The sequence below is a fragment of the Penicillium longicatenatum genome (assembly GCF_028827895.1).
Source record: "Penicillium longicatenatum strain IBT 33135 chromosome Unknown contig_2_segment0_segment0, whole genome shotgun sequence".
In the NCBI taxonomy this organism is placed as follows: Eukaryota; Fungi; Ascomycota; class Eurotiomycetes; order Eurotiales; family Aspergillaceae; genus Penicillium; species Penicillium longicatenatum.
The window spans coordinates 6758644-6777975 of NW_026643120.1; the positions used below are offsets into that span (position 1 = coordinate 6758644).

The 19332-nt window shown below is 49.7% G+C and overlaps 10 protein-coding genes across 10 annotated transcripts; 3 read left to right on the forward strand and 7 right to left on the reverse strand.

The window, feature by feature from the left end:
* Nucleotides 1–212: 212 nt before the first annotated feature.
* Nucleotides 213–2603, forward strand: N7484_005042 (putative phospholipase A2 (PlaA); the record flags this gene model as incomplete). Its single annotated transcript, XM_057115462.1, has 1 exon — nt 213–2603. One exon carries the CDS (start codon nt 213–215, stop codon nt 2601–2603), a length of 2391 nt encoding a protein of 796 aa, XP_056975602.1.
* A 759-nt stretch (nt 2604–3362) lies between these two features.
* N7484_005043 (putative phosphatidylinositol-3,4,5-trisphosphate 3-phosphatase) lies at nt 3363–5128 on the reverse strand (the record flags this gene model as incomplete). The annotated part of the gene is made up of 2 exons (XM_057115463.1): nt 3363–4918; nt 4966–5128. The coding sequence occupies 2 exons, from the start codon at nt 5126–5128 to the stop codon at nt 3363–3365; spliced, it is 1719 nt and encodes a 572-aa protein (XP_056975603.1).
* Nucleotides 5129–5608: 480 nt separating this feature from the next.
* N7484_005044 (uncharacterized protein) lies at nt 5609–6013 on the reverse strand (the record flags this gene model as incomplete). The annotated part of the gene is made up of 1 exon (XM_057115464.1): nt 5609–6013. The coding sequence occupies one exon, from the start codon at nt 6011–6013 to the stop codon at nt 5609–5611; it is 405 nt and encodes a 134-aa protein (XP_056975604.1).
* Nucleotides 6014–6805: 792 nt separating this feature from the next.
* N7484_005045 (pentatricopeptide repeat protein) lies at nt 6806–8539 on the reverse strand (the record flags this gene model as incomplete). Its single annotated transcript, XM_057115465.1, has 2 exons — nt 6806–8176; nt 8234–8539. The coding sequence occupies 2 exons, from the start codon at nt 8537–8539 to the stop codon at nt 6806–6808; spliced, it is 1677 nt and encodes a 558-aa protein (XP_056975605.1).
* A 702-nt stretch (nt 8540–9241) lies between these two features.
* On the reverse strand, nt 9242–9665 carry N7484_005046 (U6 snRNA-associated Sm-like protein LSm4; the record flags this gene model as incomplete). Its single annotated transcript, XM_057115466.1, has 2 exons — nt 9242–9427; nt 9513–9665. 2 exons carry the CDS (start codon nt 9663–9665, stop codon nt 9242–9244), a joined length of 339 nt encoding a protein of 112 aa, XP_056975606.1.
* A 568-nt stretch (nt 9666–10233) lies between these two features.
* Nucleotides 10234–11869, reverse strand: hat1 (histone acetyltransferase catalytic subunit HAT1; the record flags this gene model as incomplete). The annotated part of the gene is made up of 4 exons (XM_057115467.1): nt 10234–11149; nt 11200–11464; nt 11527–11802; nt 11854–11869. 4 exons carry the CDS (start codon nt 11867–11869, stop codon nt 10234–10236), a joined length of 1473 nt encoding a protein of 490 aa, XP_056975607.1.
* A 528-nt stretch (nt 11870–12397) lies between these two features.
* On the reverse strand, nt 12398–14124 carry N7484_005048 (Zn(II)2Cys6 transcription factor; the record flags this gene model as incomplete). Its single annotated transcript, XM_057115468.1, has 3 exons — nt 12398–13306; nt 13378–13971; nt 14056–14124. The coding sequence occupies 3 exons, from the start codon at nt 14122–14124 to the stop codon at nt 12398–12400; spliced, it is 1572 nt and encodes a 523-aa protein (XP_056975608.1).
* A 618-nt stretch (nt 14125–14742) lies between these two features.
* Nucleotides 14743–15777, forward strand: N7484_005049 (RTA1 domain-containing protein; the record flags this gene model as incomplete). Its single annotated transcript, XM_057115469.1, has 3 exons — nt 14743–14917; nt 14976–15520; nt 15577–15777. 3 exons carry the CDS (start codon nt 14743–14745, stop codon nt 15775–15777), a joined length of 921 nt encoding a protein of 306 aa, XP_056975609.1.
* A 159-nt stretch (nt 15778–15936) lies between these two features.
* N7484_005050 (alpha/beta fold hydrolase) lies at nt 15937–16878 on the reverse strand (the record flags this gene model as incomplete). Its single annotated transcript, XM_057115470.1, has 1 exon — nt 15937–16878. One exon carries the CDS (start codon nt 16876–16878, stop codon nt 15937–15939), a length of 942 nt encoding a protein of 313 aa, XP_056975610.1.
* A 1175-nt stretch (nt 16879–18053) lies between these two features.
* Nucleotides 18054–19115, forward strand: N7484_005051 (SDR family NAD(P)-dependent oxidoreductase; the record flags this gene model as incomplete). The annotated part of the gene is made up of 4 exons (XM_057115471.1): nt 18054–18101; nt 18150–18401; nt 18467–18746; nt 18856–19115. The coding sequence occupies 4 exons, from the start codon at nt 18054–18056 to the stop codon at nt 19113–19115; spliced, it is 840 nt and encodes a 279-aa protein (XP_056975611.1).
* Nucleotides 19116–19332: the final 217 nt, after the last annotated feature.

Genomic DNA, 19332 nt, shown 5'->3' on the forward strand with positions numbered 1-19332 from the left:
GGGGTCCACAGGGGATGATGTTCGTTACCTCAGATAAGCTCCGCCCCCAGCAGTTCAGATACACGCGCTAATCCACAACTTGGTGCCTCGGCCCGTCTGTGCTTCCGTGTCACATGATATGAGGTCATCCCCCGCGGTATAAACCAGATATTCCGGAGTTGGTAGTTGCTTGCATGCAGACTGCAGCTTCTAATTCTTACTTCCTCGCGACAATGGGTGCTGCAAGCGCCTCACGTCTGCGCTGGACAGTACCCCCAGCGGCAATTGCGGCTTATACTGCGGGTCAATGGACGCAGCCTAGCAGGCGTCCCCAGAAAACCAACTTCTCCACATCTTCTACTCATCACGACGCCAATTCAAAGTCTCGGAGCCATTCCTCGGGCGAAAATGATCCACAGACGACTGAGAATCAAGGATCCGTTTGGGCGAATATTGTACAGAAACTTGATGAAGTGAAACATACTGTTGGGGTACCAGAGTGGGGTGAACTAGGGGGAGGCATTACAAACTACATTGTCCCCGATTGGGCGCGATTGCTACCAGCGACAGTCCAGAAGCTCCAGCGTGAGCTTTCAGTGGCACCTGGGTCTCTGGCCGACGAAATTTGGAAGGAAGCACATGATCCAGACGCCAATCCAGAGATCCTGAAAAATGCCAAGGTGCGGGTGAGCGGAGACCTCTGTCAGGAAGAGAAAGAATTTCGAAACAAAAGACAGCAGCATGCCGTCAAAGCACTGGCATCATATCTTAATCTCTCCGAAGGCGACATTCATCCTGACGATGTACCCGTGATCGCCATGTGCGGGTCCGGTGGTGGACTACGGGCCCTAGTTGCCGGGACTGGGTCATATCTAGCTGCACAGGAGTCTGGCCTGTGGGATTGTGTCACCTACACTGCAGGAGTCAGTGGTAGCTGTTGGCTGCAAACTCTATACCATTCCTCAATCTCAGGTAGGAATTTTGATAAGCTCGTCGACCATCTGAAAAGCCGGCTGGATGTACACATTGCTTTCCCGCCAAAAGCGCTGAACCTCCTTACCACTGCCCCAACCAACAAGTACCTCCTTGGTGGGTTGGTTGAGAAACTCAAGGGGGACCCTGGCGCAGATTTTGGGCTTGTCGACATATATGGTCTCCTGCTTGCGGCACGGCTGATGGTTCCTCGAGGAGAACTGGGTGTATTAGACTCTGATCTCAAGTTATCCAGCCAACAAGCAAACCTTCTCAGTGGCGAGCATCCTATGCCTATATACACCGCTGTGCGACATGAAATTCCCATGATTGAGGATAATGACGAGGGCAAGCGTGCGATGCCCGAGGAGATGATGAGGAAAGCAAACCGCGAAGCTTGGTTCCAGTGGTTTGAGTTCACACCGTACGAGTTCTTTTGTGAGGAACTCAATGCCGGTATTCCGACCTGGGCTTTAGGACGACACTTCCAAGGTGGAGAGAGTCAAATATCCCCCGGGAACTTTCCCATCCCCGAATTACGGGTTCCAGGTTTAATGGGAATATGGGGAAGTGCCTTTTGCGCAACTCTGTCTCATTACTACAAAGAAATCCGGCCTCTGGTGGCAGGTCTTACCGGATTCGGTGGAATCGATTCTCTTATCCAAGGCAAAAATAAAGATTTGATCCGAGTCCACCCTATTGACCCGGCCACCATTCCCAATTACGTGATGGGAATGAAAGATCAACTGCCTGACTCGTGCCCGGAGTCCATCTTCCAGAGCAGTCATCTTCGTCTTATGGATGCTGGCATGAGCAACAACCTTCCGATCTACCCGCTTCTCAGACCAGGACGAGATGTTGACATTGTTGTCGCCTTTGATGCGTCTGCCGACATCAAACGTGAGAACTGGCTTTCGGTCGTAGACGGTTATGCCAAGCAGCGCGGAATCAAGGGCTGGCCTGTGGGCGCTGGATGGCCCCAAAAGGGTGACAGCCTGGAAGCCACAGAAGAAGCCCTGCGTGAGCCACAGAATATCACAGAGGACAAAGTAAACCGGAAGATGACCGAAGTCCAAAACAAATTTGAAAATCGGCTCGACTCCTCAAAAAATACCGGTTCTGGCAAGGACGAGTCCGACCTAGACTATTGTAATGTTTGGGTTGGCACGACAGAGGAACGGACCTCCAAGGACGAACCGCCGCCATCCAAGCGTCTTTTCTACCGCGAGAATGCCACCGATCACTCCGACGAAGACTTCCACCTTATGCGGCCAGATGCTGGTATCGCCGTGGTCTACTTCCCTCTCATCCCCAACCCATCGGCCCCTCAACTTCCACCTGTTAATAACAACCGACCTCTTGCGGCTGCCCATTCTATCCAGTCCCAAGCCAAGGACGAAGAAGAGAAGGGCCCGACACCTCACCCTAATACCATTGACCCTGATGTGGACGACTTCTTGTCTACCTGGAACTTCGTCTACACCCCTGAACAAATTGACTCGGTTGTGGGGTTGGCGAAAGCCAATTATTCCGAGGGTGATGAACAGGTGCGCCGAGTTGTTCGCGCAGTCTATGAGCGCCGAAAAGCTGATCGATTGCGTCGAGAGGAAGAAGAGACGCGCAAACGTATGGAGGGATTTGTACCCCTATAGATACTGTACTGATAAGGCATAAGTGATTGGCGCCATCCTGGGTTATTCGACGCATTCTGTCTACATTTTCAAATTTTTTTTCAAATTTTTTTTTCTTTTTTTATTTGTTCAAATGTTCGCTGCCTAGTTGGGGACGACATACGCGGAAGTATTCCAAGATTGAATGAATAATATACATAGAACTAGAGATCGAGACTGCACTATATTACAACATGATCATAAAGCAAGTACAAGTCCCTAAAAGATCCAAAAGTCAATTCAGTGAGACCTGGAGCTGAACCTGGGTTGTCAATTGCGCCGGGGCCCACCCTGAACTTGGGCATAGATGGTCATCGGCGCGTATTTTTGCAAAGCATCACTTCATCCCTATGAATTAGCTATCACCTTCTATTTGCTACACAGCATTTTCAGCGTAATCAAACTGACCAGACTCTTGTATAGCAAGAAACTAAGAGTGGTTTTCCTTTTCAACGACTAGGTATAGAAAATGCCCAAGGCTCAATCATCATTTAGTCTAGTTCATGTCACCTCTTTTGATAGTCCCTAGCTCATACTTACAATTCAGCGACACGTTACCCCGGACCTCCCCTTTGAGTGTAAGAAAGTACATTGAAGAAAAATACGGTCTGCAGAGTACATAGAATCTTGTCGATGTACGGATCTTTCCTTCGTGATTCATAACATTCATGTGAAGACTATCCATATACTGTCTATGATGCATGCTAATAACGAAAGGTATCTTATACCTTGTATACCACTTCACCCCTCTTCCTGTCCATTCTTGAAATAAGATCTAACACCCTCTATCTCCCCGTTCCCATTCCCATTCCCCTTGCCCTGAGCCACCCGTCCCTCATCAACAGCCCTTCCCTCGTCTTCACTCCCAGCCAGACTGACATCCTTACTCGCATCAGTCTGCTGCCTTAATCCCAATTGCCTCTCCAACTCCTGGACTGACTCCTCATCACGCGCGGACTCTTTAGTAGGCACAGGTGAGCTGGTATCAGTCGAAGCAGGTGCTGTCTCTGAAACACCACGTTCCGGCAATGGAGGTTTATTTTCCTCACCCTCTTTCTCCGCACGGTTCTGTCGCCAATCTGCTGCGTGGCTTTCAATAATCGGCTCGCCGGGCTTCGGTTCGCTGATTGGTCGTCCAGTGCTGTCGGTTCGAACAGTCTCCGGATACCGCCATACAACCTTCAATCGCTCCAATGCGCGGATTCCCTTCCTTGCACTGCCTTTGATTCCGTCCATTGCTTCCCACTCTATTTCGAATACGCCCGAGTTGTGCTCATCGCCGCCTTCGAAGTAGGGGTTGAACCATACGTGCGCGACAGATGTTACCATTGCGAAGCCAGTATATGATGCCTTGCTGCGTCGTTCGAAGTCGATGTTCACATCGGAACCGGGTACAATCAGAGGAGTTTCTGGTCTGAAGACTGCGGCGGATAGTGTGCCTGATGGGGAAATGGTTGATCGGCGTGCAAATTCTGTTTCTGGGGAGATATCGGTTTGTGAGGAATTTGGTGACGGGGCCCACGTTGCGGCTGAAACGGGTCCATTCGTAGCTGCATCTGTTTTCCCAGTTTCCCCATTCACCTCTTTTGCGGGTGTCGTGTTACCCGATTCGATGACCGTTCGTTCACGCCGATGGAACATATGGATGCATTTCCGCTTCTTGCCTTCATCTATGTACCCCTCCACCGCAACCTTGACGCCATCGCGCATGCCCCAAACGTGGACCTCGAGAATCTCCACCGGACGCTCAATATATACTTTGTTCAACTGATTCGTCCACCGATCGATGTAATCCACATACCGGAGCTGACTCGGGATGCTAACGCCAGCACCGAACCCGACACGCATACGTCGGTCTGTGAACCGTTGTAGTGCATCTTCTTTTTTCCATCCTTCTTGACTTATCAAGTATGCCGTGGCGATTGTCCCGCTGCGTCCTTTGCCAGCTTTACAGTGGACGACTATGACCCGGTCGCTCGACGAGTCTGTCTTCTTCGCGTCTGACTTTTGTTCGGTTGACTCTGACTCTTTTTGCTCGTCTAGTCGGTGCAGCCAGTTTCGCATGCTGCCCATGATATTGGGGATCAGGGCGAAGGGCGGTGGGTGGTGATCTGGCCATGGGAAATGGTGGATTCGTCCATAGACCTCTGAGTCGGGGTATCCTGTTCCTTCAGCGCGGAATTCCCAGATACACCAATTCGAGCCATGCCTTGAGTCGAGGAAGGTCACGAGGGCATCGAGGGGGTTGCGGTAAGCTCGTTGGGGGTAGGTCCCCGAAGGGCCGGAGGTAGCGATGACTAGGATTGTGAGTTTTTGCCGCAAGTGTTGAGATCGATGAACATACTATTATCGGTCACATAGCACAAATCGAGATTCGCTTCTGGATGCTGTAATCTAGGTCCAGCGACAATTTGGCGGAGAATCGAGGACTGCGGAGAAGGATTGAGATCAGTCTTTGTTCCGCCAGCTGTAGCCAATGGGGCGTTACCATTTTCTTCGCCGGTCATGAGCTGGTAAAGCGATGCTGGGAATACTATGACATGAATTAAAGATGTTGATAGGATTTCAGATAGTTAAGGAACTTGTTATACAGAACACGAGAGTTGTTGCCAATCGAGAGATCGGGATTGAGGCGCAGTCGATGATGTCACAGCATAACGAAGAATTAAGAATTAAGGAATTTCGGAATTGTACCTGGCAGTGGCATGTAAATCTTGTTTTTGTCAACCTTAGTATACATAAATCTACCGCCTATATACAATAATTTGGCGGACTATGATTTTCCCTGAAAAGGCGAGAAAAAAGAGGTCATAAGGAGTGGAAGCGCCCGCAGAGAAGAAAAGAAGAAAAGGACCCTGAAACGCCAATCATAGACATTTCATACCGGAATTCAAGCCCAACGCCCATTACCAGACCAATGTAGCCGAGATCCTAACCGAGAAGAGATTTTCTTAAAAGAAAGGAAAGTAGAGTTCACGTCCACCACTTTACGCGACACCGTAGAACAGGGTGGGTGTGATGGTGAAGTTGCTCGCCGTGTTGCTCACGTTCTTCGAGCCGGATTGCCAGTAGGTCTGCTCGGATTCGCCCGCAGGGAAGAGGTGCCACTCGTGCGTGACAGCGACATTCCAGAGAGGGTGTGTCTGCTCAGTGACGGTCGCGGTGATGTTCTTGTCATCGCAGGCGGTGGCATTGGGGACGATACCCTCGCAATGGGTCTTGAAACCAGGGGAGTTGGCAGTTGCAGCACCAGCAATGTTGAAGGAGTAGACGGTGCCGCCAGAGCTGACGATTTGCCAGTTGGTGACCTTCCAGGTGGAGGGCTGGGCGAGAGAAGCCGCATTGGCCAAGCCCAAGGAGAGGAGGGCAGGGAGGAGAGTAGAGAATTGCATGTTTAGGTGTGATAATTGGGGAAAGTTAGAGTAGTGGTAATGTACAAGAGAGGAAGCAGAGAGAGGAAGAAGGGAGATAGATTTAAGTTAAGACAAGTTTGAACGGGGTTGGGAAAAATGAGGTATGGAACCTTGGGAAGCAAGCAAGCGGAAACACTTCTCCCCTTCTCACATTTACTCCGTAATCCCCTCGATCTCCACTCTTTGTTCGCAATGACCCACATCGTGTCGATCTCTCGCCTTCAGGGGATGCCAACTCAATCGCCCATGCATCGAATCATCTATTCCCAACCACCCGGGGGCTGAAAAGGGCTGGCTTGGAGGCGTTGGGCGTCGGATAGTGCTACAGGGTCTCATTGTCTGACAGATCGCACCGGGGTCCAGCTTAGTATGTTTCAAATATTTCAAAGCAAGATTTGTGCATTACAACCGTGGTGGAGTACGACTGACAACCAATGGTTCCAGAAGTGGAGACACAGCCCTGGCGATCTTGGTTTGCGGATTTAGTGAAACGGCGAGAACGCCCAAGGTTCAGTTGGCTCTCGGCGAAAAACCGATTGATTTTTCGTTTGGTACGGAAGAATTTAATGTACATTGTTTGTTTCTATGGTACAGTCGAATATGCCAGATCCAGATTTTGAAGTTTTGTGATGTGCCTCTTTGTACGCATCCTTCCACGTTGTTCTGGGTCGGAAAGAAAATGTGATGCCTGATGCATGATACCGCATGGTCTGAGACATCCCGATCACGAGCTCCCGAGAACCTGTTCCCTGTAGTTATCCTGAAACAGACCTAAGCTTCAGCCTCGGCCTCGGCCTTTCGCGCAATCGCCTGGTGTCGTCGCTTGTTTTGTCGCCGCTTCTTATTCCAGGCGATGCGATCTTCGTCCGAGAGCGTTTGCCGCCGATACGCGGCCCGCACCCAAGGTCGACCATAGCGACGATGTCCGGTCTCATCTGCTTTATTGCTAGACTTGTCCAGGGTCTCTTCATCTACAATGTGGTCCGGCAGGGCAGGACGCTCCACGGCTTGTACCGCTGGGTGATGTTGGAGTCGCACTGCAAACTCGTGCACGGATTGGGAACAAATATCGCGGATCTGCTTTCGAGTTCCATCGCTGACTTCATCGCCCCGATCCAGCAGGTCTCGGAGGTACATGTATGCCGATTGGTAGTTGCGAGCATCGAGACACATCAAGATGAGCGATTCAAAGGTAGTGGCGTCCGGGATAACGCCAAAGGACGCCATCTCTTTCACGAGGAAGAGACCTGACTGTCGGTTCTGGCCATGCCGGCACATCCGAATCAAGCTGTTATAGACGCGAACGTCGGCGCCCTCGGGGCACACAGTATAGAGTTCTTTGTAGAAGCCCACTGCGTCATCGACCACTGACGGGTCATCATGGGCCAAGTGCTCACAGAGCTCGGCAATGATACGGACGCAGCCGATAGGAATCTCTCGCTTATCGTTCTTCAGGTGTTTGAGCATCTGCCACGCTTCACGGGGATCGGTATTATGCTTGATCATGTGGGAGACCACGGACTCGGTCGAGCGCTCCAGAGGGGCAAGTCCGAGGTCGTGCATCGTACAGAGCAGCCTAAATGTGGCGACAAGATCCCCAGAATGCAAGTATATCTCCATGAGAACATGATAATCTTGGGCCTTCAAGGGAAAGCCACGGTTATCACAGAAGCGGAAGATAGCAAGAGCCAAGTCAATGTCATCGGCGTCCGATGCAACAGCCAAAGCATTGCGGCAAACGTCTTGGGACGGCTCCAGATAACCCAGGTCAACTTGTCTTTGCCAGACAAAGCGGGTCAAATCATAGTGGAGAGCTTTACTGGCCGTTTTCAACACATGGGCCCAAAGCTCGGTCGTCATGTCATGACCCTGCACAACACGGGCTTGCATTAGGCGGTATACCTCATCAAGTTCTTGAAAGTCGCATAGCTGGTAAACAACCATACTATGCAGCCAGTTCTCCACTTGCATTCCTTTCCGCTCCATTAGTGAGATTTGATCTAGCGCCAACTCGAATTGATGCTCCCGAAGAAGACCTGCAACCATGAAATGCCATCCGTCGGGACTGACAGTCAGCCACCGATCTCGAAGCATACGAAGGACATCCTGGCGTAAAAGGTAGTCTGGATGCACAGCAAGAGCCTAAGCGGTCCCATAAGTAAGCTCATGTGTATTTCAAAACGTGTGTCTAGTCCTCACCTTCAAAGCAGCATGAAGCGTTCGCGAGTCCGCCGTAATGCCATTCTCCTCCATTTCCTGCAGCAGATGTTGTACCATCTCCGGTGATCCCAGCTCATTATCGCAGTTGGCAAATATCAAAGCCTGGTAGTGACGGGTATGTGGTTCGACTCCGCGGTCCCGGATCAGAGCCCGTAAAGTCTGAGTCGTACGGGCAATGCTCGGATCCTTGGTCGTCACCGCTCGTATCCTGCCTTCGAGGGCAGCTTCTAATTTGTTATTATACCCTTCGGGTAGTTTGGTATAACGATTTCGGGCTTTGTGCATTTGATCGTCTGCGTCGGCATGATCGATATGGGGTTCGGACTCGGATTTGGATTCGAGAGAGGATGTGGATGTTTCATGACGTGTGTTGATAGGATAATCTGTTTTTTTCCCGGGGTTATTCGAGGCGTCAATTCCCCTGTCTTGACTGGAATAGCATCGTCGTGGTATTATCGGCGCAATGCGAGTTGCGTGCGGCGGAGATGATTTGAAATTATGTTTCCGGGGCCTTGATACACATGACGGGCGACTCAAGGCTAACCGGTCAAAAGACGGACAAAGCGAGTGCCATAGCCCATCGAGGACGAGTGCCCGCCGCGACATATCGAGCTACTCGTGGGACAGAAGTCGGTTTACCCGCGTCTTCGGAAGTCCAGATGAAATGCGCGATGCTGACTAATAGCACCAGTTCAAGCCTGGGAGAGTGCACTGTACCGCACGCTGTTTACAGAACGATTGCGAAGGGGGTTCAGAAGTCTGAGATTTAATATTGTATTTGTAGATCATCAATCGATCATAACCTTAGTTCCCACTGAAAAATACAGAGCCAGATACGCCACGGCCATGCACGACTAAATCCGTTCACCTGTCCGCCCCGAGCGATCTTACCCACTCCGTCTGTCTCTGTAGGGTATCTCATTTTTGCAACTCTTCACAGCCATGCAAAAGGTAGTTGTCTCATCCAAATGTTGCGCCGAATCGACTCTATTGAACTCCGGGGGGACCGCCGCCGCCCCGTCCGCGACCCCGTCCACCACGACCACCACCACGGCCGCGGCCTCTGCCTCGATCGCCGTCTCGGCCGTGTCCGCCGCGACGGTTCTGTGGTTGATTTTGCTGTTGTTCCTTGACGATATCGACGATCTCTTCAGGGACTCGGAGGTATTTGATCTGCGGAAAGTGGATTGGTTAGAATCATGACCTCACTTGTGGGAATGGCCATTGGACATCGGATGATAGATTTCGCTGGACATACATTGTTGCCGCGAACGTAGACTTCGGGTAATCTGAAGAAGCGGTCGCCTTCGGGGCTGGTTTGCACGACTTCGCGCAGGATCAGGTTCATCCAGTTATCGCATGTCACCAAGTGGCCGTTCAAGGTCTCGCCATTCTTCAGCTCGACGAGCATGGGGCGGCCCTGTGCAGCCGTAAGAAGGCCGAGGGGAAGCTGAGAGCACAATGTCAGCCTTTGCTGTAGATACAGGCGGTTTGAGAGGGGTTACCATTGTGGATTGCGATCGGTGATGTGGCGGTGGATACTTGTTGAGCGCAGATGTTTGGGGGATATAATAATGCTCACTCTACCAGTGAGAGTATTGACGAATGAGGAATAGATTATAAGGCCGGTGGGAAGGCCGTTGCGGTGATTTGGAGGGGTTGGAGAAGGCAATGAGCGCAACCGAGCTCCGCATCAGCTGTGAGAACGGAAAAATTGATATGCCGAGATTCGTCCAGAGCTGGTGTCAGTGCTTCTAGCACTTTCAACGACACCACCCAACGACACCACCGAAATACTCAGCTCTTAATTATTTGTTGCAAATGTACTACTGATATAAATTCTTGAATTTGTCTCCTTATGGCATTAATTGGCCAGCATTGGATTGAGAACTAAACGTGATTCCCCAGGGCCGAATACCCCATTGCGATAAATTACATAGTGCGATAGCAGTTTCCATGCCTCAACGCATTTTAAACATCTAAACCTTCGGCCGCTTGGCCAATTCGGTTCCACTTTCTTCCTCGTCATCATCATCCTCAACGGCAAGCTTCCGCTTCTGGCGGCGACTGCCACTAGGAGCGGCGTCTTCACCCTCCGGTTCGGACAGGCGACCCTCTAGAGCATCCAGTGTGATCTCGTAGCCCTCCTCCACATTGCGCACAGTATCGTCTAGCTTCTCTACACGATCAAGCAGCTCTAGCTCGTCAAGAAGTTCTTTATGCTTCTTGTACAGACGCTGTTTGGTGAGCATGCGCCACCAATAGTACCGTCGGTCATTCTCATCGTCTGCCTTGTGCTTCTTAATCAATAGCCGGGCGAGGTTGGTGCCTCCAGCCAGACGGTGGCTCTTGGGAATCTGACTGAGAAGGAACATCTCCAGGATGTGTGCGAATTGCGTAGACTCAATCTTGAAAGCAGTACGGATATCGAGCAGTGTCTTGCTCGGAATTAGGACCCCAGTAGGCACTGCACGGGGCCGTTGCTTTTTGGAGTATGCACCGTTCGGATCCGGGTTCAGGTTCACATTGTGTTTCAAAAATTCGGGCTGCAGGAGACAGAAGTCGGCGGAGTCCCGGAGAGCATCAAATTGTTCATTAGGATCTTCCACTGTTAACTCCCCAATGGTGGGATCAGCGATGCAGAACGCATGGATGGTGGTATAGAGGTGGGTTCCGTGGCCTGAGCGGGCGTGTGAAGGAAGGATGAGGAACTGGGCAATGCGCAGACGAGCAGGTAGCTCGGAAATCTTGATCTCTGCTGGCGGAAAGTCGTCATTCTTGATAGTGGGAGTGTGTGACCGGTCACGTTGATAATACCAGTATCGGTAGGTTGTCGCATAGCCTACAATGGAATACGAAGACGCAGTTGGCGTTGGAGGTTTAATCTTCTCGTATCTGTGATGGTCAGCATGGAAGCAATCCGCAGGAAGGATAGATGTACATACACAAAGAAAACGGTCCATCGCTCAAGACTCCACTCAGGATCATCCGTTTCCAAGGGAGTTCCGGCTTCGATGAACAATGAGACCAAGACCTGCACTCGGTCCAACAGAATCCGCACTTGCGGGTCCGCCAGGGATCCAGCCCAGATCTCATATTGTCTTTCATTGGCCTCATAGCTGTAGACCATCTTGCCCGGTGGTGTAAAGTCCTTTGCTGAGGCATCTTCCTGGACAGCCTTCTCGTATTCGGGCAGGTTGATGAGCGCCTCTGCAAACAGTCGTCACGATTAGCCAGGCTCATGCAAATTTTCGGGCAAATATTCCACAAACCTTCCGAAACAAATGGCTTTAGAGTGCCAAGAAGGTCGAGTGCTGTGGTGTCGCCAACCGGCTTGAACTTCTCATCATAAGAAATGTGAAGATGAGGGCGCAAGTCATGGGCCGCAAATCGCAACCGGATCACCAGACCCCTATATCCAAAGATTTGTTCGTCATCCCCGAAGATGGGATAGGTGAACTGGGGGTGGAAGGTGGAGAGCGTCTTTGGTTTGGTTTCGCCAGGTTGCACGACGGTAATATGGATCGCATCGTTGGCGTCGCACGACCCTATGAGATCAATTAGCTACTGGAAGAAGAATGATAAACAGGTCATCTTACAGCTGGTTTCTGCCATGTTGTATGGTAAGAGTGGTTGTAATGTAAAGTCAATGGGAAATGCGACGGAGAAATAAAGGCGCGTCTGACCGCGTCAAGACCAGTATTACCTAATCTGGACTAGCGGGCGTGTAGCTTAGGTTCAACTTGCCTGAACACCTGAACATCAAATGGATGGCACGATTTCCATGTATGGACCCTTTCCTCTTTTTCGATTTTCATATTTTCTCTTCTTTTTATTCTCTTTTCTCTTCTCCACGAAGAAGAGCAATACAACAACGAGCCCTCCCAACCCTTGTGATTTGGATGAATACTGTTGATTCCACTGTTGTACCGGACGAACACTTTTAAGGATATTATTCACCTTTTCTAACTCGATACGAGGTAATTCCTCGCGCTGCTAATGTATTCTGAGCTAATCAGTATTTCCTGGTATATATATATGTATATATGTATATGTATATGCTTCATGAATTGTCGTTGTCTTGAGAACAGCTCTGCGTTTACCACTCGCAGACTCCCCAAACTTATGTCTTTTTAACTCATTCTATACTTCTTCTGGTTCCATACTGATCAACTGGGAATTCCAAGCCCTCATTCTCTGGATTCTTGGTACCAGCTCTATGGCTCTCTGGATTCCCATCCTTGACCCAATTGACTGGAGCTTCTGCACCACCCACTCGTGCACTTCATCTGGAGCAGCAGCCGAGCCACCAGCAATTGTCAACGGAAACATCAACATGAAGACACCATTTAAGGGAGGAACACGAGCCTGTTCTTTGAGTGGGATTCCATTTCCCCAACCACCCACTTGAGTCGCGGCACCAGCGCAGATACATGTCGCCAAGTGCGATACCATGTCAAGTGCTCGCTGTCGCTGTTGGAGATGGTGAACTTTCAAGAGCCCACTCCTGGCCAATTGGGCGATATTGTTCAACACCATCTCATTGACGATCAATCGTCCCCAAAAATAGTAGTTGAGGTCTCTCGATGCCCAAACATCATTATATGTCATATGCTTCCCGTAGAAGGTGTGCTGCGTGTCGCTGGAGGTTTTAACAAAGAATTCCCATTTATGTGGGAGGCGCCTTTCCCATTCTTCTAGCTCCTTATCAAAAGCAAGTGCTGTCCGCACTCCTATCTGAGGATCGGAGCCTGGGTCACTGCAAGTAGAGTGGAACTTCATGACCCGCACCAGGATGCCAACAAGGCCGATGGCCGGGGATTCATCAGGATTTGAAGATTGAAGCGTCTGACTGTTGAAATTTGAAAATTCGGCAGGCAGTGGTTTTTGGGTGTGAATGTATTTGACCATGGAAAAATAGAAGAACTGCAATCGGGCGCGCGGATCACGGGCTTTGATCGCTTTGCCAAATGTTGCCTGCTTGAGCAGGGCTGCAGCCCCATCTAAATGCACTGTCCATGCGTCAAGCTGACTTGAATTGCAGCAAACCATCTGGGAATGTGGAGTGGTCAGCGAACTAGCTAAGGGAAGCCTAGGGTGGTACGTGGGTCGATGGAGCATACCTCATATAAACCTATCATTAGGATGATCTTTAAGGTTTGATCCGGTCTGGCTTGAAGTGGATTCTCCACAGCCCGACGCACGGCATTAAGCGATCCCGCATACTTTTCCCTCGCCACTAGCCGAAGTGATCGATCCCGAGTGACATTGGATAGCGCGGCAAGCCCAACCGATACAACTGCATCTCGAAAGGGCAACTCAACAGATACTGTGCTTAGGAAGCATGATTTCGACAAAACAAAAGGCCCCTCCATTGCCGCCGAAGTGGCCGTCACAAATTGAGAGCAAAAAAACGTCAAACCCCGATCTTCCACACTAATAGGAACTGCTAAGGGAATCGTGGGTTCCCGTGCCACATTAGGTTTCCGCCGCTGCGCTACAGCCTTCAAATCTTCTTCAGAGCTTGAAGGCGAGTCTGAGATTTCTGGAGCGACCGGGACCTTTCGACGCTCTCCAGCTCTAGATTTGGCGGTTGCGGACCTTCGGGCCGCCTTGTCTGTTTCGTCACGAAACAACAAGGCCGGGATGTCACGGTAGCCACCACATGGCTTCCCCGCCCTTATGCACTGTGAACAGACCGGCTCAATACGGTCACACTAGAAAGATCGTCGTTAGTTCAAATAGCTTGTCGCGGGTCCGGCAGATGCTTGCCTTGATTCGCCGCTCTCGACAACTCCCACAATTCTTGCTAGGACGGCCGTAATAAGGCATTGTATCTTAGCTCCAGTGAATGTTTCATATCTTGACATTCAAGGTTGAAAGGGGTAAAAGAATCGTGGGTTTTTGCCATGACAATAACGACGTTGCGCCGCCACGATTTGAGAGGCTGAGCCGGATAAGCATCCATGTAAAACGGTGGACCACGCACGCTTTGATTGGTGGATACAGATCCACTCTATGTCTTCGGGACGCTATTCCTAATGGGGTGAGCAATTCGTCGTTTAGTACTCCGTAGAATGGAGACAACTGTGAGTCTGTGCCCAACTGCTAGAGTTCGAAGATTCTGGGTGGAAGCGTGAAATATTTTTAAGAGTCTTGTCAAGAGGTGGCTTAGAATTTTAATTGCTCTGTCACAAGACAAAAACAATAGACGGGGGCTATGGAATATGACTCGTCAACCAACCTTGATCAACCCGAAGACGGGGCCTCATACTGAACTTGATAATTCAAAGATCCACGGCGAATTCTTTACCTGTTGCGGACAACGGAAAGTTAAATACTTATTTCATGGTATAAAGAGCAAATCGGAGAGCCACCAGCGTGCTTAGAGTATAAAGTTGCGCAAATCCAATACTGGCCCTGTTTTTGAAAATCGAACCCTCAATTTGACCCCCTCTGAACAGTGGCTTCTTGGTATAATTTTACTCATGACGCTGGATATACGCTCCCACAAGGCCGGGGCTTCGTACTACCGTTATGATCCCTCACTGGCAGTCGCGATTGTTGCTGCTGTCTTTTACTCAATTGCATTTGTCTTAACATTCATTCAATGGATCCGCTACAAGGCATGGATATGGGCTGTTATGGTCGTGGCCTCAGCAAGTACATTCATTTCCCCAGTCCTTCTCATGTCAAGTACCGAACCTAACGAAATTACCAGTGGAGGCCGTTGGCTACATCGGCCGATGCGTTTCAACCCAGAACGTAACAGCAAGATCAATCTACGTCCTCCAATTCGCCCTGATTATCCTCGCGCCGGTCCTCATGGCCGCCTGCTGTTATATCATCTTCAGCCGCATTCTGTTCTTAGTCGTCCCTCATGAAGCTCGCACATTCCAGCTCTGTTGGGTTCCACCCCGATGGATCACGCCGATTTTCGTCGGATTCGACATCGTCGCCCTCCTCCTGCAATTAGTCGGAGCTGTGATGATTTCTTCAGTCAGCACCACAGATAAAGATGCAGCTAGTCGAATTGACAAGGGTAAGGGTATCGCCCAGGCTGGAGTCATTATCCAATTGGCCGCATTTGGGCTCTTTGCTGTGGCAGCTGTGCGATTCAACTTCACTTCTAAGAGATTCGCGAAAGAACTGGGCGAGCGGTATGATCATGTTGATGAGAAGAATTACTCTATTGGTGGAATTGTGAAGAATAAGCATTGGCCTGCATTGTTGCGGGTTGTTAATCTTACTACTTTGCTGATTCTGGTGAGTGATGATTCCAAGTGTGGAATGCGTGCGCTAACGAGGACTTGACACCATAGGTTCGTTCTATTTTTCGTCTCGTGGAGTTTTCCTCAAGCGTGACTGGATATGTCAACACGCATGAGTGGACAATGTATGTCTTTGATGCATTGGTCATCTATCCCTGCGTTGCGCTGTTTATCATTTGGCACCCCGGAAGATATTTACCTTACCTTGGCCTGCGTTTGCCCAAAGAGGCTCGGACAACTAGTACCAACTAGTTTCGTTTGAGATATTGCTTCTTGAGCTTGTACACACATGTTTAATGAGTTTTAAATTTATAGGGCTAATGCAATGTTTAATAAATGGGCGAATTTGGTCGTTCGATATGCTTTATTTGAGATTCTCTTTAGAACTTGTATACAAGTCTTAGGTTTCTTTCATGAAACTGGAAACGAAATGGGTACGTTCTGAAGCGCCCATCGAATCTCATCAGCGATTAACTGAGGCTCCGTGATCGGTACATTATGTCCACTTTTTGTTGCCACAGATAAGCGAGTCAAGGTTGACATATGAAGAAATTCTCGTTGGAAGGAATCTTCGCTTTGATCCCACGTTGCCAAATAATCCCTGAAAGCAGCCCTCTGAGCCTCAGTGCCTCTACCGTTAGCCACCCCGGCCTCATACATCAATTCCATATCTCGCCTGGAGTTCCCCATAAGTACACTGAGAGGCTTTCCATGGAATATATTCCGGCCAGGTTCAAGTTGTCGTTTCTGCGCAATGACAGAACGGCTCACCTGAAGATAAGGCATTTCCCGATTTGCCTGTCGAACATGCTTCTCGCTAAGTTGTTCATTCATATACTCGCTCCACTCAGAAGCCGTCAACTGGTGGTCCCTTGTAAGCCCAACAACATCGAAATAATCCAAACCTTCCGAGACGGCTGAAATGCTGGGATCGGGCCATGTCTCGAATTGCATGCGCTCTTGTACTGCGTCGACCAATACCAAGCCCGAAATATCCTCGATTGGTCGTGCTGCGACAAATTCCCGAGCCAAAGTTCCGCCCCACGAGTGCCCTACAACTAGGTATGGTGGCTCGAGGGCGGCTGATTTCAGTAGACGGCATAGTTCGTCAACGATTGTGAGTGAGTCAGGCTCGTTTGGAGACTCTTCGCTGCGACCATATCCGGAACGCTCATAGAGAAATATTGGTGCCTCAGACTCGAGGTATCGACAGACTGCACTCCATTCAAGGGCACTGCGTGTGATTCCGGGGAGAATGAGGACTAGAGGTGTGCCTGGCTGTCTTGGGATTCCCCGTAGTGCATAGCTCAAAGAATGCGTTCCAATAGAGGCGAAGCGTTGAAAATGTTCCATATTTTTTGAATTCAAGTCAGAGGAAGGTGGTGAAGTAGTGTTTTATGGCTGACTTGAAACTTTATCTTCGCCAAGAAACATGGAGGGGTCCAACGTTACACAGCTATAGTCATGTCAGCACCACACTAGTCCCAATTCGTAGTATAAAAGTTTGTTCATTTTGTTATCTTCGTCCACTTAACAGTGGCTTTCTGACTCCTTATACTTCACAACTTAGGCTCACCCTGTCTTTATCTTTACTCCCACCCTCTCCCGTCTGAAATTCTATAATTTGATACCCATGCTTCTTAACCATCGTTATCATTTGAGGAACATCTCGAGAGCAATACATCAAATGGAAACTAAGAAGGGAGAGCTTATTGGCTGGATCGACTTCGACGATTGTTGTTAGCTCAACAAGGAAACCAACGAAGTATTTTAGAGCTGCTCCAAATTAAAAGCCAGATTAGTTGCTCACATGCCGAGTACGGTAATTCCACCCAACCTCCCGAGAAGCCAGGCGGCCCAGGCCCTTTGGGGGCCGTTCAGCAGCACGAGGGGTTCGTCATAATTCGGGTACCCAGAACTCCTCTATTTACCGTCAATTCTCAATCTCATGTTCCCCTCTTCCTGATTTCATTTCAGCCCCCAATTATCAAGACGCTAAAGTCTGATCCGCACGCGCAATGTATCTGGCGCACACGTAGCACGACGATCACTCTAGATTCTAACTTCTGACCGCAGCCACTCAATCAATCCTTTCTGAGGAGACATGAGCCAAAGAAATATGTAGTTCATCGACATCATAAGCTAAGAGAAGAGGTTCACCGAAAGACAATGTAAATCAGCCATCTAACTTCCACCGAAATGGAAACCACGAATGTTCCCACATCCACCCCGGAACCAATCAAAAGAAATCCTGCAATTGAATACCGTAGGTAACCGCAGTCTACTATCACTACGGCCCTTGCTCTAAGCGGACAATGGAAAACAGGATTGAACAGACGATCCATTGCTGTCTCTTATGTTCAAAATAGCCCCCATATTTTCTCTCATCCCCTATATTACCAAGGTACCCCGCACACCTCTCTAATCTTTTCAAAGCAAATCTCAAATAGGGCTTTCCATCTTTCTTTCCGGGGCCTCTATACACACACCATCTGTCATATCTATCAGAATATAAACCAAATTACAAAATGGTTATCAAAGGCACCCAACTAGATGGCGTCGCCCTTGTCGTTGGCGTAAGGATCACCATTTCGAGGTCAAACCTCCTACTAACAAGCTTTTAGGCTGGCCGCGGAATCGGTCAACAGACTGCCTATTCTCTAGCTGAAGCCGGCGCCCGCGTCATCGTTTTCGCTGACATGAATAGCGAGACAGCCACTGCCTCTGCTGAGGAGAGCAAGCAATATGCCACACACCCTGAATATGAATCCACCAATTTTACCGTTAATGTCACTGATCAAGACGGCGTGCAGGCTATGGTTGATTTTGTAGTAGAGAAGTTCGGACGACTAGACTATGCTGTGAATGCGGCCGGAGTGAGTCTTTACATTCAAAAGGCCAGAGTTGTAAATTCTTGCTAACCACTAGGAACCAATACTAGGTTGATAACGGTGTCCACACCCCTTTCGCCGATACCGATATCGAGAACTTTGATCGCATCCAGACGGTCAATGCTCGCGGTATGTTTCTCTGCTGCCGTGCCCAAGCAGCCGCCATGCGCAAACAGACCTCACGCAGCTTCACTAGCCGTACCGGGACACGGGATATCGGTCGTGGCGCCATCGTAAATGTCTGTTCGGCTAATTCCTTCGCCGGACTTATTGGAAAAGGGTCTTATACGGTCTCTAAGCATGCCTGTATGGCGGTGACAAAAATGGTTGGTAAGTTACTACTCTTGTTTTGCGTTGCCTTTTCTGTCGTACTATTTCTATAACCCCTCATTTGATATGGAATCGCATCCCCGCTAAACGACGAATCTTGATGGAATAGGATTGGACCACTCCGCCGAAGGTATTCGCTGTAACGCTGTCTGTCCTATCTGGGTGCGCACACCGTTACTTGACGTCGAACTGGAGCGGAACCCCCAGGTGCGCGCGGAGATCGAGGCTGTCGTACCCATTAAGCGCGCTGCCGATAGCGAGGAGGTCGGTGATTCAATTGCCTACCTGCTGAGTCCATCAGCGAGTTACGTGAATGCGACGAGTTTGTTGTTGGATGCGGCGGTCACAGCAACCCTGCGGTTTCATTAGATGATGTTCCTAAGTGGATAGGGCATGGTGTATCCTAGAGAGCAAGAATTGACTGCAAAGTAACCATTTTCGATTAAAGTCGTTTCTGGCTCTTGAAACGCCTGATATGGCATGCTCACAGAGGCGCATAGACTGTGGTAGCGGGCAGTCCAGCTGCAACAATTTCATTGCCAAAGGGATTGAAGCAGTGGCCTCGGGGTCAGGTGGGAATTTGGAA